Source organism: Squalius cephalus, assembly GCF_949319135.1.
Source record: "Squalius cephalus genome assembly, chromosome: 8".
NCBI classification, from domain to species: Eukaryota; Metazoa; Chordata; class Actinopteri; order Cypriniformes; family Leuciscidae; genus Squalius; species Squalius cephalus.
Window position 1 is genome coordinate 39,672,122 of NC_137129.1, and position 27,926 is coordinate 39,700,047.

At 39.2% G+C, this 27,926-nt stretch overlaps 1 protein-coding gene across 1 annotated transcript; it reads left to right on the forward strand.

Moving 5' to 3' along the window:
• Positions 1 to 12,500: 12,500 nt before the first annotated feature.
• LOC307163338 (uncharacterized protein) lies at positions 12,501 to 26,766 on the forward strand (the record flags this gene model as incomplete). The annotated part of the gene is made up of 3 exons (XM_079879372.1): positions 12,501 to 12,608; positions 13,137 to 13,249; positions 26,730 to 26,766. 3 exons carry the CDS (start codon positions 12,501 to 12,503, stop codon positions 26,764 to 26,766), a joined length of 258 nt encoding a protein of 85 aa, XP_079735498.1.
• Between the last annotated feature and the right edge of the window lie 1,160 nt (positions 26,767 to 27,926).

Below are 27,926 nucleotides of genomic sequence, written 5' to 3' on the forward strand. Positions count from 1 at the left end.
AAAAGAGGGAGAAGTTGGACCAGTAATTTCTTTGCTTCCTTCTAAAGTGATTTAAACATATTCTTCTATATTGATGTATCAAAGAGATTAAAAATTCTACAAATCATTCTAGTTTGAGTTGGTATTTATTTTTTATATATTCCAACTACAAAAACACTACTTCAGCGAACAATCATTAGCCAAATGTGTATTTAAAATGTTTAGTTATAAAATATAGACATAAATCTAATAAAAACTCTAGGTAACACTTTTTACATTTTACAGTAAAAAACAACATTTTACAGTGTCATTGTTACACGTTACATGTAGTTCATACAAAAAGAATTCTACAGTAAAAACTGCTTAAAATGTGGATTTTGTTGGAGTAGTGCCTCTACTATGATGGGATAATGTCCACTTTAACGCACCCTCCGAGGCTACCGTGAAATAGCACCGCGAATTGTGCAGAAAATGCAATAGCTCTTTGTGCATTGTGTAATGTGCCAAGTTCAAAAATTCATGCAAAAATAATTCTACAGTAAAAACTGCTTAAAATTTGGATTTCGTTAGAGTAGTGCCTCTACTATAATGGGATTTTTTTCCCTCTTTTTTTTCTCTTTTTACTTTTTTCTGCACCAGATGGATAGACTCGTTTCATTTTTGCGGTCAAATTTCCAAGTCCAGGGAAGACCATAGGCAGTATATAAATGGGACACAGCGACCCCACAGGTTTCAACAGAGAAAAGTGAAGCAAATTAGAAGCACTCACTTCCTGATGGTCGAGCGTACTGCGCAGACTCAAACTGAGCTTGACGACGTAGATGTGACGTGAGCAACCTGTCTGACAGTCGTAAGTCTTAGCTGTACCAAACGAAATCTGAATCATTCCCTTCCGAATCTCGCAGAGACGGAGAGCGTGAGTAGGAGCTGTCCATAGGAGCAGGAGCAACTTTATGACTCTGTATGGGCTTCTCCCTTGACTTTATCGGACTTTATGCCTCCACGTCCCCCTGATTGACTGCGAGCTTCTCCTCCTGTCTATACGGTAATTTCCAGAGAGTCGCGTGGTTATGACGCAATCGTTAGCCTACTTTTACAAAAACTGTTTCTATGGGGCCATAACGTAAGATACAAGGTAATGAAGCCTTTTATACATTGTCGTGTTTCTTTAGAAATAAACAATGGACAAATGGAGTCTTTAAACGCCTCAGATGTAAAGTTATTTGCTGTCAAAGTGACGCCAAAATGAATGGGAGTCAATGGAATGCTAACAGCAGGTGATGGCTTTTTAGCCAATGGCGGCTCCCGGGGGGTACCATAGACAGTATATAAACTGGACACAGCGACCCCATTGGATTCAACTGTGACGTGAGCAACCTGTCTGTCTTCTTGTAGCTGTGCCAAGAGAAATCTGAATCATTCCCTTCTGAAACTTGCAGAGACGGAGAGCGTGAGTAGGAGGTGTCCATGAGCTAGGAGCAGGAGTAACTTTTGCTAAGTATTCTGATTAATTACTTTGTCATTTTGCCTCCACGTCCCCCCGATTGCCCGCGAGCTTCTCCTCCTGTCCATACGGTAATTTCTCTACTGTGCGACAGAGAGTCGCGTGGTTATGACGCAATCGTTAGCCTATTTTTACGTAAGATACAAGGTAATGGAGCCTTTTATACATTTTCGTGTTTCTTTAGAAATAAATAATGGACAAATGGAGTCTTTAAACGCCTCAGATGTGAAGTTATTCGCTGTCAAAGTGACGCCAAAATGAATGGGAGTCAATGGAATGCTAACAGCAGGTGGGGGTCCGCTAATCAATGGCGGCGCCCGGGGAAGCTTCAATATTTTATGAAACCCTGCCCCCCTGGGTGGTACAGAATTCAAGCGCTGGATTGACCCCCTGGGGAAGACAAGACACCGGCGAGTAGCATCTGTAGTTAGGGGGCCCCCTAGTGGCGGCGGGGCCCTAAGCAGCTACTTAGTTGCTTATAGGGAGAGACGGCTCTGTTCACACCGCCGCCGACTTGAGCTGCAAAGAAGCTCTGGCCGCCCTGTCAAGGACGCTTGACAAAAAGTACGGGGAAGCTTAATTGTTGACGCTTTGGCCGCTCTGAAGTCTGTGTCACACTATGAAATGTAAACAGAAAAAAAAAAACAAGCAATACATTGACACTAGGAACCTTTTATAATGACAGCATTTTTATAACTGTTTTGGTCACATTTATTTAAATACCTTTTAATACCTTCACAGCGGTCTGTTATCAAGAAATAACACACCGCATTCTACATTAGAATTCAACCAAGCCATGTAAAGTCTATTATTATTCAAAATTAATTAAATTAAGTTTTTTTCTTTTTTAAATAACAGTTTATTTAGAGATATAAAATGTACCCCTAATTCTAGAATGACTCACACACATGACTGAAATCAAGGCTTCATGAAGTCAGAACAATTACTATGAACTTTAAACAACACACAGTTTACTAATAAACTGAAATGATCTACATCTCAACACAGCTTTACACAACCAGCAGAAAGAGAGCAGTTGGAATAAAGACCAGTTATTTTTTTATTTTTGTGTTATTGTTGATGTCTATACTATAGATGTTTTGTCATTATGAATAGATTTTTGGCGCGTCTTCGATCCTCTACAGTTGGCGGCCGATGACGTCATCGCTCGTTCGCGCCTCAGTCTTCAGTCGTTGAGTTTCAGTCGAGTCAGAGCGGAGTCAAGTCTTCTGAGGTGAGGAGAAATTCACGGTATTTCTCATATTTACACAACCATCAAACACACTTTATACAGTTTGATTAAGTGACAGGCTCATTTCTGTATTGTTTTCATCGATCACAGGGCGTCTTTTCTGGCGTCTTCCTACTGAAACATTTACGTGGGGGCTTTGGGTGCCACCGGTGCCCCTTCACTTTAATAAAATGCATTTGATTATAATTAACATGACAATGTGTACAAAATTAAAGTTGCCTAAATTTACGTTTATTTTTACGTTTCTGACAGTCTGAGGTTTCGTTGCCATAACGCGTTGCTATGGGCCTTGATTTGACTGAAGAGTCGGTCTCTTCGAGGGTCGAAAACTCCGGATTAGTGTGTGTGTGTGTGTGTGTGTGTGTGTGTGTGTTATGCGTTCAGGTTATGCGTTTTAAAATGAAAATGCACTGGTGTAAACCTATAGGTATTCCACACTCTGCTCGGAACCGATGCTCAAGCCAGATATGGTTCTAGTGCTTACTATAGGCTTAAATGGCTCGACGGCTATTTTTTTAAACTTTTTTTTTTCTATAATAAAAGGTAGTTTGTCGACATATCACATATTTTAAAATATTACATAATTAATTGAAGCCTTTTTGTCATGTATAATACACCGACCAATCAAGTAGTAGCCTATTTCAAGTCACTTGTCACAAGTCTTTACTGTCACTTTTCTTTTAATCAATTTGGCACATCCTTGCTGAATATAATTATGAATTTCTTTAAAAAAGAAAGAAAGAAAGGAAGAAAGAAAATTACTGACCCCAAACTTTTGAACGGTATATATTGGTACAAAATATTTCTATTTTAAGATGCTGTTCTTTAACTAAGAATCCTGAAAAAAGTATTAAATGTTATGTGTATATTATAATAATTTGAATAATAATCAAATAGAATTATTTATATTTGAAATAATTGTTTATATTATTTTCTTTATTTCTAGATACTTGTATTTTAATGAAGAAGCAGAATAATGTTAGGATTAGCAATAAAAATAATTCATGAATTGGCATCAGTTACTGTACGATGAATAGATAGACAGACATAAATGCTTAGAAGTGTCATTTATAAAAACAAACTCAGTAATTGAAATTTTAGATTTTGGCAGATCAGCTCCTCCCACATTGGAATACATCATCAGTGAAGCTCCTCCCACTGCAAGAACAAAGAAAGGTTGGTGTTTATTCTTCATTCAATCATGAAGCTTCAGAACATTTATGTTAGAAACATTCAAGCACTTCATCAGATTTAGATAAACAGTTAAACAATGAAATGCAGGGCTCCAGACTGCGACCAATTTTCCTGCCGGTGCGACAAAATATTTTAAGAAATCCATTGAATTTGCCCCTAAATTGATAACATCATCTCTGCGAGATCCAGTGAGAAACATTCTGATTCGGCGCAGAGTTCTCTGTTACAAACCATAATCAGATCAAACAGCGCTGACGTGGAAACCAGGAGAGACACTTATAGAAGGCATTTAGTCCACAAATCAGCAACATTCACCATGGATTTAATGTAGTAACTGTAACCATAATGTGACAGAAAAAGTCAAACGCTTACAAGTGCTAAACATCCTTTTCCAGCACTTCAAAACTATCATAAATGTTTTTTTTTCTAATGTGATGACCAACACATTTTGGTTAATCCTTCAAAGATTGTCCTAAAACAAAACAAAATAAGATGTAGGAAAACTCTTATTTAAACACTTATTTAAAAATAATAAAATAAATAAATTACCATTGTAAACAGTAGGATGCTCATTGGCTATTTTCACTCCCTAATATCTTTTTTTTTTTCACTCATTTTGCTTTTTAATTAATATTAAGACATCATGAATGATAATAATTAAAGTTAATTTCATCTACACCCTAAATTAAGCTTAGTGCTTTATTGTCAGCCCCAGTCTTACCAGATATGTTTCTGTAGAACTCAGTGGCTCCTGTGCCGCTGCCCTCAATGTTAGTCTGGAGCCTGTGAACTTAAAAAAAAAAACAAAAAAAAAACCCGGCACATTGTAATATCTGTACGTTAAGTCTATTTATTATTAAATAATTTGTCAGTATAGTTATTTGGGGGGAAATTTTAATAATTGCTTTGCAAGCTGATTTAATGTGCACCTAAATTTTTTGCTTGCGCTCCTAAAAAACAGTCTACAACGCTCTTAGTAAAAAAAGTTAGTCTGGAGCCCTGAAATGGTACAGAATGTTCTGGGTTTTATTTGAAAAAAAAATGGTCAGTAAAGGGAGGTTTGAGACATTTTTATATTGATTGTCAACATCAGATCAAGCTAGGGCTGTAGTCAAGACCACCTTTGTCGAGTCCAAGTCAAGACCGAGTCCAGGACAGGAAAAAAAAAGTCTGCTAAAAAATATAGCCTATAGAAATGAAATCATTATGTAATAATGAAATAATGAATGATTTTAAATTTATTTAAAGTAATTGACTAATTCAAAGAACAACAAGAAAAAAATGATATAGGCCTAAAGAAGTACACATTCATTTCGACTGTCTGATCAGCCTCACATTCTGTTCCTGTCAATACACGCAATGTCAACCAATTAAACGGCATGAGGGAGGGCTGAGCCAGCTCTCTCACACACACACACACACACACACTCACTAGAGATGCGAATAAACCGCAGATCGGGCGGATGACGTGACGAAAAATAATATTTTAATTAAATTCGGGCGGATGGCGGTTGAACCAATCAAATGAAAAAAGTTCGCCACTAAGCAAACCTGCAAGCTATGAGCCCAGCTTTCAGTACTATTGGAGGAGGCCTAAACGTCTCATAGATGAGACTGCCTGGGTTATTTTGTTTCGATATTAGCTAGCTATATTTTAAAACAGCCAGTCATTGTAGCCTACCACTCGTGGAATAGGCATTTAAAAGAGAGGCAGTGATATGACTCAGAAATTACCACGGGTAATGTTCAGATGTCATTCAGCGAGATGTTCAGAAGAACGCAAGAGCTAAACTTCTACAAGCTCAATAACATCCACATCAAAAAAAAAAAAAAAAAGAAAGAAAAAAAGTAAAACTTTGCCCATTAATTAGAAGTGCAAGGCAAGCCAGGCTAGTTTTCGGATTGTTATGGACAATTAAAAATGTGAATATTCACGTTGCGGTGGACTTTCAGCGAGTTTATTTAAAAAAAATGTTTAAAGAGCGGCTTGTGAGTCAAAAAAGCCGGCTCTTTTCAGTGAGCTGAGTCAAACGAGCCCGCTCACGAAAAAGAGCCGACATGCCCATCGCTAGTTATTAGGTGGCCAGTGTTTCACTTTCCCTCCAATAATATTTTACGACATATATGTGTGCTTACTGGGAACATAATAAAGACACCTGGACTCGGTCGAGACCAGAAGCCATATTTGGCAAGACCAATGGCCGAGACCGAGACGAGTCCGAATGCCAGCGAGTACTACAGCCCTAGATCAAGCAATTTGCTCTGGAGAGCAGAAGAGCGGCGTAGGGGTAATCGTTGCCGTACTTGGGTCAACCAGACCGCCCGGAAGCGTACCCAGTTTGGCGAGTTTCACCACTTGGTCCAGGAGCTGCACCTGGATGACAGCCCTTTTCATCTGCCTGTCCCGCGATCAGTTTGATGACCTGTTGTCCCGCATCGGAACGAGGAACACCCTCCAGGACACTGGTCACTTCACCACGTGACAGCAGCAAGCAGGCTCCTGATTGGTTAACGCGGCTTGAACAGACGCCAGTTCAGATTTTTCAACTCGGGCGTCAGACGCGAATTCTCTACAATAAATTTGTACGAAAATTAAACGAAATCGCGTCCATCGCGCCACACTAAACACATCTATCGCGCCGCAGGACCTCCAGACGCGCATCAATGTGTCTTTACATTCACTTAACATGGAAATCACTCGCTCCAGACGCTCAATTCGCATTCGGTGTGAACGCAGCACAAGAAATGCTCTGTTTTTGAAAGGTGGAAAATCATGTCAGAAGTAACAGGGTTGAGTAAAACATGTAGGACACAGTTAAAGCTAATAAAATGTGTTAATTTAAAACTAGTTAAAGCCACTTTACACTTTGATCATGTGAAGTTTCTACAGACACTGCAATGGTCGTGATATGACGTCACACTCTGCGCAGAGCTGGGATGAGTATCCAAAAACTGTACTCAAGTAAAAGTACAAGTACTTAGAAATATTTACTCAAAGTAAAAATAAAAGTAATCTTAATAGTTAGTTGAGTAAGAGTAAAAAGTATACTATGAAAAAACTACTCAAGTAGCTAATTACTAGTTACTTCGGATCATATATAGGCCAACATACAACTACTGTATGTTCCAGTAGTTGGGTTCAGTACTGAACATCTGAACACAAACAACGATCAAATGCATATCGACGGATCTTCTTCCGTCTGTTCTCCAAAACATGCAAATGTATATTTCTGCAAGCATGTTTAAACTGGTTAACTGTGTCTAAGGCCCTGTGTTCACCAAAGCGTTTTATGCGGCTGGCGTATTTTTCCAATTGTTTTCCCGTGTTTTTTTTAAAAACGCCATGAGCGTAACGAGGTGCTGAGTGTTTTTTTTACATGCTGAAGCACTGAGAGTTTTTTTACAGGTCGCCGAGAATTAAAGAATGTTCAACATTGGGTAAAACGCAGCGCTCATCACTGTCACTTTTTACCCAGCCTTCCAATTACAGTGGAGGAGGGGCGGGACTAATACCACACCAACCAATCGCCACATTCTGCTTGTAGCGTCAACAGATGACGACAACAAGCATAATAACAGGGCAAAATAATTTCAAACTAGAGCCTGAGCAAATACTTCATAATCTATTGACATTTTTATATTGAAATAACACAGAAACAAAATGTGTGTGAAATGAGATACTAGTAACACTTTCGCGGATATTCTGTATCATAACAAGCAAAGCGTCTCAACTGAAAAAAAAAAATGCTGCGCTGCCAAAACGCTCTCAAGCGCCCATAGCTAGGCGTTTTCAGCAGAGCGCCTAGCGTTTTCAGCTGGCTAAAAGCGGTTTGGTGGACACATGGCCTAAGGCAGGCAAAGGCGTTTGTTTTCAAGACGATTTCGCACGCCACTGCGCAATACACACACATTACAGCGGGATGGCGGGTGTTCATTTAATAAACTGTGAACAATGGCTAATTTAATGTATACATTTCATAAACTGTGAACAATGGTAGCTTATTTAATGTATAAATTAAGGGTATATGTCCAAAAAACGGTTAATGTCATACTTTGTAGTTGTGCTATGGTGGCGTAATAATCTGTTTGGTTGTAAAATGTATTACCTGAATGAAATTAAATTGAATGTATCGTCCTGTGGAATCATTCATTCACAGACTGACAGCTTACGAAGATGTTCAACTAATAAAGATCTTCATCGCTGGCAAAAATATGATGCATTTGCAGATTTGCTTTCACTTGACTGTAGGTCCACGGCCACTTCATCCAGCGCTCTTGATGTTCTTAAACCTTCCTGTTACGACTCTGAGTGTGAAACCGCTTCAGACAATTCAGTGTGTGAAGGAAACTGAACAAATCATTCAAACTGATTCGCGAACTGATTTAGACAGATCTGCCAACTTGTTTGATGAAGTCTTTGAACAGAGAATCGACTCAAAGAGTGATTCATTTGTGAATTAAGAAAAGATGCAAACATGCCCAGAAAAAAGATACAGCGCGCTTGGAATAAACTACGCATACAACATGTATTGCATTAAAATAAAGTAACGAGAGGAACGTCGCCCAACGTAACGAAGTAAAAGTACAGTTTTTTCATTGGAAATGTACTCGAGTTAAAGTACCCACATTTAAATCTACTCTACTACTTACTTTTTTCAGAAAAATACTCAAGTAAATTTAATGAAGTAAATGTACTTTGTTACTACCCACCACTGACTCTGCGGCAGCTTTTTTACAAACATACATTTAACATATAACAAATAATAATAATTAAAATATAAAAAATAAACAATCCACTCCACTTGAATAGTAAACGTGTGTGTTTTTTCTCACAGGGTAATTCACTTGAGCTTGTGTTTCTGGTGTCCCACATTCACATGCGCATGAATGGAAGTCAGTACAAGGAAAAGTCTAGTGTGAACGGCCATTAACCCCCTGAGGTCGACGGTATCGCCGGCGATACCAGCTCGCTTTTTTTTTATCAGTGTAAAAGAAACTCATAAATACTCTGTTGACTTTGATTTTCGATTCTGTTAAATGTGTATTATTTTTGTGTATACTCAATAAAAACAAAGTGTTGTGCTTTTCGCCAAATAAAGAAAAATAAACACGAAGCGAGTTCTGCCTTCTCTCTGTCCGTGTAGTCCATTCTGAAACGCGTCTGAAAATGAATCATAACTCAGCGAATACTTCTCACACAGACACGTGATATATGTCTTTATGAAGCTTGAAATCTATTCTTTTAAATGAAGTAATTTATATAAAAAACAAATGTTTTCAACTCATGTAATCCGTTTGAAAGCAAGGAGAGGTACCGTTTTTTCTTCTCCCTTCATTATCTCTAAATGAGCTGCGGCCGCCCTGCCTCCGGCGCGATTCACATGTAAATAGTTAGGTGATCTAGTATGCATTGCATACGCCCCCCGATCAATGCCATAAAAACACAGTTTCTTCATCAGACTTACTGATAGTTCATCGCGTTTTGAGTATGGCACGCTTCTCCGGCTTCTCCGCCCTTCAGATGATTCTGGACAGCGAGGAAGAATGCACCTTTTCCTCAGAGGAAGATGAAGACTCGGACGACGAACGGCAGCATTTTGAAGAGCGAATTGATTTCGCCGAGGACACAATTTCGGAGTAAGTTTTACTGTTATATAATTATTTTTCTGATAATTCAGACTATATCTCGAGTGTTGGCTAGCTTTTGGCATCTTACATGAAAGATTGCATAACAATATCCCTTAACATTCGTGTATGTGCTCAAGTGTAAACTTTTTCAATGTGATAGGCTATTACTCTCTAAACATATTTGTATATTAAATATATTTCACTCAGTTTTGATTAGCTTATAACACTGATTATCATGCTAAAATACTGCCGTATGTCTTATGTACCTTATTTGTGAATATCTGCTTAAGTGTAATGTGATTTAGTCTAAATATATTTCAGCCTCCGGTAAAATATGTGATAGCCTAGACCTACTGTCTAAATACTAGACATTATATATATATATATATATATATATATATATATATATATATATATATATATATATATATATATATATATATATATATGGTTTATGGTTTTGGTTAAACTATCACACTGCTTATCATGCTTCAATACTGCCTTATGCACAGATGTTTGTGAATACAGGTGTAAATGTTTGAAATGTAGTGATGTGTCGTTCGCGAACGATCCGTTCATTGCGTGCGTCACTAAATGCGTGCGGTCTTTATGGCTCATCAACAGATACTCGCGGCGACTCTGTGATATTTCTCTGTCCTATGGACCATCAACAGATATATACATAGATTGTGCGTCCATAACAATTAATTGCCCATCAGTTTACTTTGGATAATGTATGCAAAATATTTTTGTTGTTGTTGTTTTTTAGGAATATGGCTGCAGCTAGCTCTCCTTCTCCATCACACTCACAAAGGGGCACGCAGTTCAGTTCTCCGTATGATGGAGAATCTTCCCGAGTAAGTCCACAGACATAATATTTACAGATGAAATATAATTGTTTACATCATCATAATATAAAAGTACATATTCTTGTGTGATATTACAAAAACTGTTGTCTTTTTTTATCCATGGCCATTAGTGATCGATAATGATAATAATACAGTGTCTTTGATTGTGTTATCAGTATGCTCACAGTGTGTTTTGTTTTGTTTTTTACAGATGTGACAATGAACTTGTCCAAGCACCTGTCCCGAAGAGAGCCAAGGCTAACCAGCAGGCAAGCAACAGGCAGTCCACTCTGGCATGGAAAACAGAGACTGATGTTGACATGGTTCCACAGACTGTGTGATTCCGTCCTGCACGAGAAACTGGACCGCAACTGAGCCCTGTAGACTCACATTCGCCCATGAGTGTATATAAACAATTTTTTTCAGAAAGTGCTGTCTCAACTCTGTGCCACAACACAGGAATTTACTGTGAGATACCTGCCTTTACTTTTGTTTATCGCTCACAATTGCTTTGTTTATAGCAGACTGATTAATTTATTTTGCTCACATTTGATTTGCTTAGAGCAAATTTAGAACATTTAGTTTCTCCACATAGAGGAATTACAATAAAACAGATTGAAAAACAAAACCTTTGAATCTCATCTTCTTTGTTCAGGCACTTGATGGCCCATAAGCCACTGGAAGAGTGTATGTCACACCCCTGGTCTGAATCTCATTAATATTGATGGGCCATTGGGCCATTAATATTGTTGGGCCACCCCTCCCATGCATAAACCTCTTCTGACAAAAAAACTGTTTTAGAAAGTTCAAATCAATGTACTGTTTTATGAGAACGATAAGGCAGGATGATTTTCACATCATTTTGAAGCCAGAACTCGAAGCTACAAAATTCATTAGTCAAAAGTCTTATTTACACATATTTAGTATGTGTTTTGTGGTCTTATTTCTGCAACTTTCATTATTATTTTTTCCAATAACCACGCATAAACATTCTCTTAAAAATTCAAACATATACATGCATGTTTATCAGATATTTTGGTAGCCCTGTTTGTGCTATATAGAGTGAATTTACACCTTTGCCATTAACATGTTTATAAATAACTGAAAAAAGCACAAATGTCAGAGCATGTCAGAACACCTCCAGGGCCCAGAAAACAGCTCAGACTCCAGAGGGTTAATAATTAAAATGTTTTTAGTAAAATAAATATAAATCTCAAAGTTGGCAGTATTGTACATTTTAATGTTAATATCATGTTAGATAATTGTGTCATTGATCAAATATATTTAATAGGTCTTGCTAAAGAAACATGGGATTCGTGCCTATAATGTTTGAAAAATAATAATTGGAAGATAAATTTACCTCACTCATTGAGAGTTTCAAGGACATATCCTTTCTATTTATAAAAAGGCATCAAATTATCATCATATTTTATAACAGTTGTCTACTTTCTACTATTACATCAGGGCTCGCTTTCATGTCCTTTCACTTTATATTTCTCTCTTTTAATTATTTTGATGTACTGAAATTTTAATTTCATAATTTTTTTCTTTCATGTCAGACCTGATGGAAGAGAGCAAGGAGAGAGAAGAACTGAGTGAAGTGGAGGAGGAACATCATGTCAAACGCTCAAAGACTAAAAATATATTTTTAAAGAAAAGAGGCAAGAAATCTTTCACCTGCACTCAGTGTGGAAAGAGTTTAATAACCAAACAAAGTCTTGAGGTTCACATGAGGATCCACACCGGAGAGAAGCCGTTTACATGTGATCAGTGTGGAAACAGTTTCACAATCAAAAAAAGTCTTGAGGTTCACATGAGGATCCACACCGGAGAGAAGCCGTTCACATGTGATCAATGTGGAAACAGTTTCACATGCAAACAAAGTCTTAAGGTTCACATGAGGATCCACACCGGAGAGAAGCCGTTCTCATGTGATCAGTGCAGCAAAACATTTCTCTGTTCATCACACCTGAAGAAACACCTGACAGTTCACACGAAGGAGAAGCCGCATTCATGTTCTGTGTGTGGAAAGAGTTTTTCACTGCGGCAAAATTTACATGAACATGAGAAAATTCACACTGGTGTAAGAGAGTACATGTGCTTTGAGTGTGAGAAGACTTTCATTTCAGCGAACAAGTTAAAAGTGCACCAGAGAATTCACACTGGAGAAAAACCTTACAAGTGTCCACACTGTGACAAGAGATTCAGTGAGTCATCAAATCTGAAAAAACATGAGAGGATCCACACTGGAGTAAAACCTTACAAGTGTCCACACTGTGACCAGAGATTCAGTCGATCAGAACATCTGAAAAAACATGAGAGGACTCACACTAGAGAGAAGCCTTACAAGTGTCCACACTGTGACCAGAGATTCAGTCAGTCATCATCTCTGAAAAGACATGAGAGGACTCACACTGGAGAGAAGCCTTACAAGTGTCCACACTGTGACAAGAGATTCAGTCGATCAGAACATCTGAAAAAACATGAGAGGATCCACACTGGAGAGAAGCCTTACAAGTGTCCACACTGTGACAAGAGATTCAGTGAGTCAGCAGATCTGAAAAAACATGAGAGGATCCACACTGGAGAGAAGCCTTACAAGTGTCCACACTGTGACCAGAGATTCAGTCAGTCATCAAATCTGAAAAAACATGAGAGGATCCACACTGGAGTAAAACCTTACAAGTGTCCACACTGTGACCAGAGATTCAGTCAGTCATCATCTCTGAAAAGACATGAGAGGACTCACACTGGAGAGAAGCCTTACAAGTGTCCACACTGTGACAAGAGATTCAGTCGATCAGAACATCTGAAAAAACATGAGAGGATCCACAGCAATTCCCGGTTTGTTAATAATAGTCTCTACTTTATTTAACTTTAATAATACACCGCACATACATTTCAAAATCAGCTTTTGCAATAATCAAATGTGGACAATGAAAGATTTATACAAATATTCAATTACAATCTACCCTAACAAATTAGTTTTAAGGTAAGATTTAAAAATGAAAACTGAATATATATACATTCAATAGGCCTAATATTCAATATTCAGTAAAATACTATACTTGCAGTGCATACAGAATACAATATGTTCACCTTATCAGTTGCAATTACTAGGCTTTTTATGTAATTGCAAAAATTGTTTACTGCATACAATATTATTATTTTCTGTAATGTTCTGGATGCTGTTTTCTCCATTTTTTTGATGTAGTGTCTAATGGATTATCTGTAGTGCTTATTTTATTGACTTGTGTGTGTGTGTGTGTGTGTGTGTGTGTATGATCTGAAAGCATTATTTAGTTGAAAATTTGGATTTGCGTTTACAGTTTTTCTGAATTGCTAAAACACTAACTCCCATTCTCTGAACACTAACCATTCTCTGAACCAGGAATCTGTTTCCACAATCTCTGATCAGTTTCTTCAGTTCTGCACAGTTGCTGTCACTGACATATTTTTCTATCGACTTATTTTTCAGGCCATCTCCTCCAGTGAACAGAACGATGCTGAACTGAGCAGCTCTTGGACTCAAGATGCTAGGCTGTTCTGTTTCTTGTCTGTCGTCGCTATAGGTTGTTCTGTTTCTTGTCTAGAGTGTTTTGTTGTTCTTTGAAAATAAAGTTAAGCAGTAGTGGGAAGTTCGGATCATTTTACTGACTCGGATCTTTGAGTCTCGTTCAGCAAAATGAACAAATCTTTTTTCGATCATTTCGTTCATTTCGTTAATTTCAGCATAATATAATTAAAATTGCATGTTAAATATCCCAACACATCTAGTACTTACAAAAATGTTGATTACATTTGTAAAAAGAATAAAAATAAACTATAGGGTAATGCAGCCAAAGCCAAATTATAAGAAACCGAAATGTTTTATTAATTGATTAGTTGTTGGGTCTTAAATTCAGGCTATTTCAGTCTGACTCTGTTAGTTCACCTCAACTCCTGATCCGAGACGTTCTTTCCTTTGCAACTTCATATTTATCACGTTTGTTCTCCTCCTCTCGTGTCTCGAGACGTTAGTTGTCGACTCGTCAGTAGCCGTTTCTCAATATGCGAACTTGTCTGTACTTGTGTTCTTGTGGACTTGTGAAACGTCATCAGTCGCTGCCCTAGTACTGTTCCAATTCAAAGTTCACATCTAGCCAAGTCCAGTTCGAATCCCCGGATGTGTTCTTGATCCGCCCCTTTTACCGAGGATGCATCGAGAGGTGACTTGTGCGGACTTCAGACAGCCAGGTATCCCAGAATGCATCTCACACCAACCAGCAAGCGTCAATAGCAGAGGAGAAACCCCGCGTAATTTAAAAATACTGCTATAATTGTGTCACAAAATGTAGTTTTAAGAGTATTTCAGGCGAGAATGTAGTTGTTAAAAGCTCAAATCTTTAGTTTATTTATAAATATAGCGCCTATTTGAAAATTTGATCTGACGTTTTCGGAGTTTTGAGAACCAGGCAATCGGACGCTCGGCGCTCGTACCCCGCCGAGAACAGCCTCTCTCGGCTAGTGCTGCTGACTTGCCGGTGGCTCGGATGTCTAGTCTAGTGGTTTAACTAACATGAGATATAAATCGTCTTGTGTATATCCAACAGGCGATTTATTTATTTTATTTGTCTCATTAATGTATAATTTGTTCCCTGGCAAAACGTTTTAGCTGAGAGCAAAGTGAAGTTTCATAGCTTTATTTAACGTTAGTCTATTTAAATTTAACGTTTTAGCGAGAGCTGACATGTTTGACTGAATCGTTGGCTTTATTGTTGTATAGCTTCTTATACCTTTTAGGCTACTTATACTTTTAGAATGGCTATTATTGATCATTAAAACTGACATTTAACAAAAAAGGTTATGTCATTTTATTTTATATATTTAAAACATAGCCTATACAATATAGTCTGCATGTTGCCTATTCTCTTCACTGTATATACATATATGACACAACCATGTCTCTTTTTGCTAAATATTCGTTTTAATGATCAATATTATAATGTTTTTTATTCATCATATTTTTAAAATGAAAACAAAAAGAGTCAGGGTTGTGCTTTATATTTCGTGTTGTTGTAAATATGCAGTGAAGATAATCAATTGCGTTTCCTGAACCACATTTGTGTGGCCATTATGTTAAAGATTTTTTTTTAAATGAAAATGAAAAGAGGCAAATTGGTGGTTTGTAACATATTTCGTTTTATTTGTAGCCTAAAGAGATAACCGGAGTAGCCAGAGCGAGCTGCATGAGTGACGCTATCAAGTACGCCGCTGTTCCATTTGCAGAATTATCGGACTTGTGTCCTCCCGTCCTCGGGAGTTCGTTCTCCTGAGTCGAACTTGTCAGTCCGAACTACCAAGGACTCAAGTCCGAACTTTGCGTACTTGGTATTGAGAAACGGCTAGTGTCTGACTCTGATCTGTCTGCTGGGCTGTGCCGTGTGGTGTGTGATACAGCAGGGCCGGAAACAGAAATGATTAGTTCATCTTTCGAGTCTCGAGTTTGGGTTCGAGTCTTTCGTTCTTCCTGTCAGTCCCAAAGAAGCTATGCTGTCAGTACCGGAAAGAGAAATGATTAGTTCATCTTTCGAGTCTCGAGTTCGGGTCCGAGTCTTTCGTTCTTCCTGTCAGTCCCACAGAGGCTATGCTGTCAGTACCGGAAAGAGAAATGATTAGTTCATCTCTCGAGTCTTCGGGTTCAAGTCGTTCGTTCTTCAAGCCACAAACCCATAGCACTATGCAGAAACAGAAATGATTAGTTCATTTTTTCGAGTCTTCGGGTTTGAGTACTTCATTCTTTTGTCACGTCACCGCTGGTATCTTGCATCAACATTAGATTCGTATTATTTACTGCGTCTGGGTTAGTCATGTGACAAAAGAACGAAGGACTCAAACCCGAAGACTCGAGAGATGAACTAATCTTTTCTCTTTCCGGTACTGACAGCATAGCCTCTGTGGGACTGACAGGAAGAACGAAAGACTCGGACCCGAACCCGAGACTCGAAAGATGAACTAATCTTTTCTCTTTCCGGTACTGACAGCATAGCCTCTGTGGGACTGACAGGAAGAACGAAAGACTCGGACCCGAACCCGAGACTCGAAAGATGAACTAATCTTTTCTCTTTCCGGTACTGACAGCATAGCCTCTATGGGACTGACAGGAAGAACGAAAGACTCGGACCCGAAATCGAGACTCGAAAGATGAACTAATCTTTTCTCTTTCCGGTACTGACAGCATAGCCTCTGTGGGACTGACAGGAAGAACGAAAGACTCGGACCCGAACTCGAGACTCAAAAGATGAACTAATCTTTTCTCTTTCCGGTACTGACAGCATAGCCTCTATGGGACTGACAGGAAGAACGAAAGACTCGGACCCGAACTCGAGACTCAAAAGATGAACTAATCTTTTCTCTTTCCGGTACTGACAGCATAGCCTCTGTGGGACTGACAGGAAGAACGAAAGACTTGGACCCAAACCCGAACTCGAGACTCGAAAGATGAACTAATCATTTCTGTTTCCAGTACAAATTAAGAAACCATATGTTGCGTATTGCGCATGCGCGGTCAACACAAAATGAACGAATCACTCTCTGAGACAACTCGGTAGTCCCGAGTCATATTAAAGATTCGTTCAAAATGAACGAATCGTTCATGAACGACACATTACTAGGGTTAAGCTGCTGCAAGTAGATCCTGGATCCTTTCCTGCTTCAACCTGCGTTGTGAGGGATGTTTTTGGTCATCACATTAAAAATAACAATAATATTCAGAGATGTGAAGAGCTGGAAAAAGTGTGAATGGCTTGAAAGTCCGTGAACGTATAGGCTCACTATTGGCCGAGTTCCGAAGATGAACGAAAGTCTTTTCCGGTTTGGAATGACATGAGAAATGTCAACAATTTTGCACTTTTAAGTCAACTAACCCTTTAACCTTTTGCAGTTTAATATCTTGAATTAAAGGAACACTCCGACTTTTTGGGACTTCAGCTTATTCACCGTATCCCCCAGAGTTAGATAACTCCATACATACCCTTTTCATCTCCGTGCGTGTTGTAACTCTGTCTGACGCACCCACCGCTAGCCTAGCTTAGCACAAAGACTGGAGGTAAGCGGCTCCAGCTAGCATACCGCTCCCAATAAGTGACAAAATAACGCCAACATTTTCCTATAATATGTCAGTTGAGGCTAATATTTCCAAAATTCAGTAATGCAATACAATTTAAATTAGGGCTCTTACTATCACAATAACAGATTTGACAAATAATGAATCTGATATTGGTGTACCCTAAACATTTTGTACAAATGAATGAGAAAAGAATAATGACATCCCTCACTGCCTTCTAGAGTTTCCTGCTAGAGGAAGTGACATCACTTGGTACAGTTCACATGTTTTTTCTATGAATACTTTGAAGATTTTTTTGTTTTGTAGACACAAAATCTATTTTTTAAAATTAATTAAATTACATAAAATACAAAAATATGAATATTCTATGTACATGGCTACCCACCAAATAAATCAATAATTTGACAAAATATTGATTTAAAGCTCTCAGAATGTACAAGTGAATTGTATGTCAAATCATATGCTTTAATAAAATACATTTGATATTAAAAAGGAGTTTATTGATTTAAAAACGATTGTATTGCTTCCGCTAATGAAAATAGTCCGTTCCGTCTATACGGTTAGAATCCTGCGTCCATAGCAACGCTCTGTTTTTCATGGCAACGGTGTGTTATACTTCGAAGCGGTCTGTTGTCAAGAAATAACAGACCGCATTCTACATTAGAATTCAACCAAGCCATGTAATAAAGTATATTACCATACCATACCATCTTCTTCCGCTTATCCGGGGCCGGGTCGCGGGGGCAGCAGTCTAAGCAGAGATGTCCAGACTTCCCTCTCCCTAGACACTTCCTCCAGCTCTTCCGGGGGGACACCGAGGCGTTCCCAGGCCAGCCGGGAGACATAAGCTGTGTCCCAATGTGAAGGCTGCATCCTTCGAAGGACTGAAGACTTCAAGGATGCAGCCTATTCGTCCTCCGAAGGACGCACCATGTAGCCTCCGTAGGATTTCCTAATTGCGCAGCCAGGTGTTCCCGATTACCGCTCCAGGCGCCAAGCAACGGTGCGAGAGTATGCTGCCATCCTGACAATTCATTTGATATGCTATGGAGCCAGAACTGGCTATTGTCATTTTTATGTTTTATATTTTACTGGAGGACATGGTATTAAGGATGTTTCAGGTCATACTTTCGGCTTAGCCGAAGATTCAAATGTTTATTTATATCTTACCTTGATGCGATTTTGTAGGCTAGTGTATTCTTTTTATTATGCACATAAATGGACCATGGTAAATATATTTACACATATTTTTAACCCCATTTGAATATAAAACCCATTTGAATATAAACAGTCGAGTGCGGATGTTACTCCCGCTCTTCATCGGCAGCTGTCAGTCACTGTTGCTAGGCGACAAGAACAATCCTCCGTAGGCTAGACCGGTCCGAGCGCTTCAGGTGCGCCCTTTGAAATGGGACGGAGCTGTAGTTAGCAACAAGTTGTTAATATTGTGACAATAGGCCTACATTTTGTTACTTTAATTTTCAAAATAACCAGTGGTGGTATGTAAGGAACTACATACTTCGTTAATATACTCGAAGTAATTGTCCCACACGGGACAGCAACACTATAAAACTGTTATTTTACAATATGATGCATTGTTTTACATTAAACTACACAAAAGTATATAGTTTAAATGTATCAACCTTGAAAATATTCTGAAGTAAAATGCAACATGCAGTAATAGAAATGCAGAATTCCTTTACTTTTACTTTTGATGCCTTAAGTACATTAGAGTATGCAAGATAATGAAAAAATATTGCTTAACTAAGGTTTAAAATATATGACTAGTAGTTTTTCGCCAATTTGGTATTAGTGGTTATTAAAAGTACTTTAGTGTAAAAAAGTATCTCAATATTTATTCCATGAGTCAGCCCAGCAAACCTGTTGGTAGACAACTTAGTGGATAGTGAAAATATGCAGTCAAACACTCTGGAGACCGTCCCAGATGATGTCCCACCAGCAGAAGCCTTACCAGGGTCTCTATTGTGGAGCCCATCTCGGTCCAGCAGCACCACCAGGGTCTCCCACTCAGCTGAATAAAAGTCTACATCATTTTTCTTATTTTATGTACTGTAAATTTAAATGTTTATGTTGAATTTGATGTGTTTAACGTATGTTGTAAATAGTTGGGGGAAAAAAGGTATAGAAGAATTTGTTTCATGTAGAAATTATGACTATCATTACAAAAATAAACAATGTCCAGAGCAATGAATTCTCTTTTATTTACACATTTAAAGTTGCATAAAAATAAATGTACAGATTTTTTTTTCCTTTTAAAAAATATAGGTGAAAAAAAAGTTAAACAAGAATATATATATATATATATATATATATATATATATATATATATATATATATATATATATATATATATATTTCTCAATCATTCTTTCAAGAAGAGAAAACAGCCTGTCCATCCTCTCCAGTGCTCTCCTCGCCTCTGCAGTCCCATGTCTTCTCTAATCAAGTCCAAAAACTCGTCCTCTCTGTCTCGCCTTCTTCATGGTGCTGGTGCTGGTGCTGGTGCTGCCCCTGGCTCCTCCTCTTCTTGGTCACACACTACTGAACTCGGCCTTGGTGTGTCCTCAGGGATTGAGGCCATGAGGACAGCGGGGTTGGTGCAACGCCTCCGTCCCAACACCTCATCCATGAGGACAAACCAGGGCCAAGTTTCAGCAGTGGGTTTCCCACTCACACCCTCTCCTGTCCCAGGACACGTGCAATCTAAGGCAGAGCAAATTAACCACGGCTTGTTAACAACAACAGCAAAATACATTTCAGCAAAGATGTGTGTATTAATTTTCTTATATATATAAAACTATATACCCATATAAAAATGGGTCTGGGGAATGTAACTCCCATACAGGCACAAAATAATATATATATATATTATTTTGTGCCTGTATGGGAGTCCCCAGACCCATTTTTCACTGAACTGTTCTAAAAAAGCAGAAAAGGGTACTTAACACAGGGGTGCAATCTTAAGTGCATTGTTAACACTGCAAAATATGACACATCAATACCAATTTAGACCAACATTAAAAAACAAATTTGGGGGTTGGTTGTTTTAGGCTTTATAGGGTGAGTGATATTTCTTATAATACACAAGTGAGATAGACTAGTGCAAATATTACAAATAGGTCGTTAACTTTATTACCACAAGTTTTGCCTAAAACTACCTGACAAATGAAGCCATGCAATGATGACGAAGGAGTTAAGATGAAGTTTATAATAAACTTTAACTGTGGTTTCACTAGCTATTTGAGTAAATGAAAACATAATACTTACATTTAAACAGCGGCGGTTTCTTCATTAGGGCGATCGGGCGACGCACCACCAAAGTGTGAAAGGGACTTTCAATCACTATCTCATTCAACCACAGAGTTACGCTAGCAGCAGTCACTCACTGTTGTTCTGCCTCTGGATATAGTCCAATCAGCGCCGAGTCACGTTCTGTGGAGTACCGCCTCTTTTTGGGCGATTTCACCATAGACATGTATAGAAAGGCTAGATGGCTCAAGGCGGAGTCAGCTGTGTCGTCACTTGGCGGCCATCTTAGGTCAGGAGACTGCGCTGCTGCTCCCTGCTGCTGTGGACGGAAGGTGAGTAACATACGCCAACTAAAATGCTCGTAACTTGCTGAAATCTGGACGGATTTACAAACGGTTTGGTTTCTTACAAACGTTATTAACGTGGCTATAATGCTGAATGCTTAAACATTTTGAACATAATTATTCATATGTATGCAGTATAATAGCTACATCTCTGACGTTTATAACAAACCAAACCGTTTGAAAATCGGTTGAAAATTGAGCAAGTTATGGTTATTTAAAAGTACATGCACCATGTTATGAGTGAGCGAGCATCCTGTCGTAAGATGGCCGCCGTGTGCGGATGTCGAGCTCCATTGGCCAGCAGCGCGGACGAGACATCTAGCCTTTATATGATATCTATGGATTTCACTCTGGCTGAGAATCGCCCAGAGTCTTCCCATAGACTTACATTCAAAGATTTTTTTTTTCGAACTGCAGGCACTGCAATGCATTCTCTATGGGTTCCGGGAGGGCTCGCACTAACGTGCTTTCGTCATCATACGTAACCTTAACTTGTGCAGCGATTGGTGGAAACAAATGTACCTCTATTAGTATTTAGCCATAAGCTGAAGTGACATTCAATAATTTCCTCAGTGCATAACTTACATTTCACGGACATATTCTCCATCTGTAAATGTTAGAAAGTCCAGTTTGATGTCATGAGTGGGCGAGCTTTCTGCAAGCTATACTTCCGTGAACGAGCGCCCCCGCGTGCATGCGCGCCGAACAGACGGAGCGCAATAGAATAGGAGCGCAATTATTCTGACTAAAATATACATTAGCACTAAATTATAAATATATTTTGCTAAAACATTTGTTGTTGAATATTTGTTGTTGTTGGTGAACATAAATGTGCTAGAGAATTTCAAACCTACATGTGTATTTTTATGATATTAGCTTTTTTTTTTTTTTTTTTTGGTTTAGTAAATTTAACTACTTCTTAAAAAAACATTATTTTGTTTTTAGATTGTAATGTTGCAATGTTAGAATGTAATGTGATTTGACCCCTTTTTTGGATAGACTGCAGATAGACAGCAAGGTTACACTATGTTTGTTTTTATAACCTTCAATATAAACATTGTTTGTAGGACAATATCGATCAGGATATTAAATATTTTTAAAAAAAAAATTAAATACAGGTTTTTTTTATTCAAATAGAAAAATAATAATTAAATACTCAGATTATACTATACATCGCCATTTAGCCCAAAAATTCAGATTTATTTGGCAATTGGCTATTTCCCAACCTTACCGGCTGAAGTTTTAGCTAAACTTTAGGATAATGATAGCTACATTATTATCACTGTTAAATTGTTATTTAACAATAAGCCTACATTCAGTCCTGAATTAAAAATTCAGTTTGTTGTGCCCCCCCAAAAATTTTTAGCACCAGCCGCCACTGCATTTAAATGTGAATTTGCTGTCCACCACCGATCTCTAGTCTCGGCCGCCGGCCTGTCGTCAGCGGCGCGCAATGACTTATGGGGTAGAATAGGCCGCTAAGTGTCCATTTATGTATCCTTCTTTTCACGGGGAAACGAAGGGCGCATTTGGCGTCGCTTTTGAATCAGGGTAGCCTTCGTCGCGGCGCGATGACGCAACCGTCCTTCGAATACGGCCTTCGCAGGAATTGGGACAGCCTTCATCGAGCCGCGGTGACGCAATCGGCCTTCAAATGCGACCTTCCAAGGATGCAGCCTTTGAATTGGGACGTCCTTCGTCGCGCCGCTGTGACGTTTTGTCTCGCCGCGGTGACGCAATCGGCCTTCAAATACGGCCATCCGGCCTTCAAATACGGCCTTCGAAGGACGCAGCCTTCACTTTGGGACACAGCTATAGTCTCTACAGCAGGGGTCGGCAATAGGCGGCCCGCGGGCCAAAACTGGCCCGCCAGCAATATTTTCTGGCCCGCCGGATTATTTTGGAAGTCCGGTTTTTTTTTTTTTTTCAGCCTATTATTTTACAGTAACGGTTTACAAATAGGCCCCGTGTATCATTCGTTACTTATTATTTACTCGGGTATAACACACTGATAAATAATATGTATTAGCCTACCTGATAAAAAATATTTGCACTAAATGCTGCACAAAACTCTTCCACTAGGCTACTTGAGAAAAGCTGTAGCCGCGCCGCGATTTCACGGCCGCATACTGTGTGAAACGCGCATGAATCATGCGGCGCGGGATTCAATTTTAAAATATAAAGACGGTAGCGGTCGGAACTCTGGTGTACTTTGGACGGAGCGGGCGGTCTGACTGACAATAGCCCACTCTCGACATCTTTTGACAGCGTATCCGCGCTTCATTCTGACCACCTGTTGGCTCCTAGCTCTGAGGAGCTGTTTGGTACTGAAACCATTGTTAATAAATAATAAACAACATTATTTTTTTGCAAGGATGTTTGAAATAGTTGGCAGAAAATAGCATGCTTCATTTGTCAGTATAATATGGTTTTCGTTTATGTTGCTTAACAATTTGAGTGATAGGCTTTGTCCTATTTAATTTAGGCTATGTTATTTATATTTCATTATTTTTTTCTGTGACATTTTTTTCTCTGCTGACAGCAGTGGTGTAGGCAGAAATTGTATTTTGGGCGGGCCAGTGAAAAAGTGAGTGGGCCAATAGTTTTATAGAAAAAAAATTACTTAAATAATAATTAAACCTTAGAGAGTAGAAAAAAGAATAGATAAACTGCAAAAACAGTTACACCTTTATTTTGCAATATTGGGCAAAGGCAATAACAAAACACTGTCTAATAATCATCATGTTCAACCATCAGAGCTCAATAAAGGCTGGACAAACCACCAGCATAGACAATAACCTGTCTATTTTATTCAGGCTAGACAGCAGTGCAAAGATAGTTCACCCGGAAATAAAGTAGGCTAAAAGTAAAAGAAATTCAAATAATGAAAACTATCAGCAGAGCACGGTTTGAAATGAATAACACACTCCCCAATTTCTGTTAAATCAACCATATACAATGCAATCAGCCTGGTGGAAATTACGCTTTTGTGCCAAAAAAATTGCAACTAATTTAAACTAAACAATGTACAGTAGGCTAGCCTATATAAGGCATTCAGCTATACAGTACACAACACACCAGTAACTTAAGGCGAGACAGGTGAATAGGGTAACATTTTAAAATAATAGATATTACCATAAAACTTCCTCAGTTATTCTGGAGAATGACAAACAACTAATTTTGAGAAAACAGCATTTAAAGATTTGTAATGTAAAAAAATCATACTTTTTTCGCAGAAACAACTATTTACAGACACAATATCTTATCAAATCATCAGCAACAACAATACAAACCACCTAAAACACATCAAAACTTATAACACCGCATTTATGGCCAACAACTGAACAGAAAAACAGTCAAAAACACACATCAAAATGTCAGAGCACGTCACGTGATGCATCTGAACGAATCACGTTGTCAGAAATTGACATCAGCCAATGAGATTTCGCTTTTAGAGTTAAATGCCCCATTGTACTTTCACGATTGGTTGCTGATTAAAGGAAACCATATTTGGATCCGACAGCATTGTGTACAGGAGAAAGTAGAGAGCTTTTCAACGGTGTTTGTGTTATGACAGGTGCAGACAGCGATCGCGGAGCAGCATATTGATTAACAACGCCAACTTTTGTTGAATTTAGGAGAAATATACAGACGCAAATAGACAAAATGTAGTAAAATAAAGACCTAAATGTGTATTTTGGATTTTTTTTCACCACAAGTCTGAAATAAGGCATTGAAGAAGACAAATAGCCCAAAATCTTAAAATTGACAAGTGAAAAAAAAAAAACGATGTTTTTGCCGTGTCTCGCCTTAAATCACTTCACGGGCAAACATTACGGAAATTAGTTAAACAACTGGCCTACCTTTGTTGTTTTCATTCTACAAAACAAGATGCAAGTGCCTGGGTTTAGTATTAAAAACAGAAATGATCTCATCATAGTCCAAAGAGTCACAGAGTTATTTTTCAAAGAACTAAAGGCCGCCAGAGCCCGCCGCCTAGAGAGTCTTCCTGTCGGACTCGGAACCCCTAGCAACCATAGCAACCAATTACGTTCCGGAGGGAGGCTTTCACGCATTTTATTCGGAAACAGAATTAAACACACACACCAGTCAACAATAAATCAGGTTTATATTAATATATTTTCTTAAATACATTTGAATAATAAAAATAAACTAAAAATGTATTTTGATCAAACTTGCCTGGGCGGGCCAGTGAGTTATGTGGGCGGGCCAGTGCCGCCCTGGCCCATTACTGGCTACGCGCCTGGCTGACAGTAGCCTACAATGTTAAAATAATATTTTATGTTGACACGAACACAAAGCATTTATAATTCTAGGCTGCTACTAATCTCTCTTTCCGTTAGAGACATTTGAATGTGAGATTCTGGAAACTAGATCTAAATTTTGCGGACCCGTCAGGTCGGGAAATAATGCGGGTGAAGTTGAACACAGAGTGTATTTTAATTGCTGAATTGAACCTTGTGGGAGCGGGACGAAAAGAAAAGGAAAGAAAAAAAAACAGTCCCGCGCAGACCTCCTTAAACCATAGGTGTGTATGTGTGTGTCCCGAATAAATAATAATAATAAAAAAGGAATAAAGTTCAAAAGTCGGACTGTAAGTAAATTAGGCATTGCTATTCACACCTTTATTAAAATAGCTGTAATATGTTAACACAATAGTACTTGATCTGTTTAAAATGATTTCATTGATAGCCTATATGCAATGTAGACGTTAAGAGTTTTCATTAAGAGTATTTAATTTGTATCCATAGCTACTCCGTGTAGCTTGCCTGCCATCTACTGGCTAAAAGAAAAATTGGCCCGCGGCCAAAGTTAATTGCCGACCCCTGCTCTACAGCGTGTCCTAGGTCTTCCCCGGGGTCTCCTCCCAGTGGGATCTCTTCGAGGCCAGCCGATAGTCCTTCTCCATGGCCTCACCGAACTCCTCCCAGGCCCAAGTTTTTGCCTCCACAACCACCCGGGCTGCAGTTCGCTTGGCCTGCCGGTACCCGTCAGCTGCCTCAGGAGTCCCACAAGCCAACCAGGCCCGATAGGACTCCTTCTTCAGCTTGACGGCATCCCTTACTTCCGGTGTCCACCACCGGGTTCGGGGATTGCCGCCTCGACAGGCACCGGAGACCTTACGGCCACAGCTCCAAGCGGCCGCTTCGACAATGGAGGTGGAGAACATGGTCCACTCAGACTCAATATCTCCAGACTCCCTCGGGTTCCGGTCGAAGCTCCGCCGGAGGTGGGAGTTGAAGATCTCTCTGACAGAAGACTCGGCCACACGTTCCCAGCAGACCCTCACAGTACGCTTGGGTCTGCCGAGTCTGTCCAGCCTCCTCCCCCGCCATCGGATCCAACTCACCACCAGGTGGTGATCAGTTGACAGCTCCGCCCCTCTCTTTACCCAACTGTCACTAGCACAGAAGTCCAATAACTGAACACCACTCGGGTTCAGATCAGGGGGGCCCGTTCCTCCCAATCACGCCCCTCCAGGTGTCACCAATATAGTTATATCCAGATATATCTTGCCAATATCGCACACTTCGTCATGGTTTTATTTGAGAGTAATTGAGAATGTGCTCGTCTCCTCCTGCAGGAAGTACGTGTTATCCAGCACAGGTGTACGGACGTGACCGCAGACACTGGAGGAAATACATTCAGTTTGATTTCAATGGGATCATTTGTTTAGCCACTCTGGAGATCATTAGAACGAGGTGTCAAGATGTCCTGATCACATGATCATCTGTGTCCTCCAACCTTTCATTTGAAAGTCATGTGTCTAGTATCTGTAAAACCTAAATTACGCCATATGCTCTCATTGACAAATGCGGAACAATTAATTCATGCATTCATGACAAGGCTAGATTATTGTAATGCTCTACTGGGTGGTTGCCCTGCACGCTTAATAAACAAACTACAGCTAGTTCAAAACGCAGCAGCTCGAGTTCTTACCAGAACCAGGAAGTATGACCATATTAGCCCGGTTCTGTCAAAACTGCACTGGCTCCCTATTAAACATCGCATCAATTTTAAAATATTGCTGATTACTTACAAAGCACTAAATGGGTTAGCTCCGCAGTACTTGAGCGAGCTCTTAGCGCATTATAGTCCTTCACGTCTATTGCGATCTCAAAATTCCGGCCAGTTGATAATACCTAGAATATCAAAATCGACTACTGGCGGTAGATCCTTCTCCTATTTAGCACCAAAACTTTGGAACAGTCTTCCTACCATTGTCCGGGAAGCAGACACACTCTGTCAGTTCAAAGCAAGATTAAAGACACATCTCTTTGACCTAGCGTTCACATAATACATTATAGACTTCTATAATTCAATATTAGGCTGCATAGATTAGGTCAGCTGGAACCGGGAACACTTCCCATAAATCCTGATGTACTCGTTACATCAGAAGAAGAATGGCATCTACGCTAATTTTAGTGTCTTTGTTTATCCCGAGGTTTTCCCGCAGCCTGCCGGATCCAGGCCGTGTCCAGATCTGATGAAGGACCTTCGCCTGAACCCGATAACAACGCAGTGTAGAAGTGCCAACTAGTCTCTCCCTATGGAGGATCCCTTTACCACTCCAGATAAAGCTTTGTCGGGAATTTCGTTTCGCGTACCTACCCCGAAGTGATCAAATTAAATTAAATTCTGTATAAAAATTTATAAGGTAAGACCAGTACTTAGTTTGTAGGGAATTACAAACCAATTACATGTGTTGCTCGTTCAGCTCAAGTTGCTCTGATTCAAACTCACCTGTTTTTGAACATAAACTCTTCAATGCTTTATTATA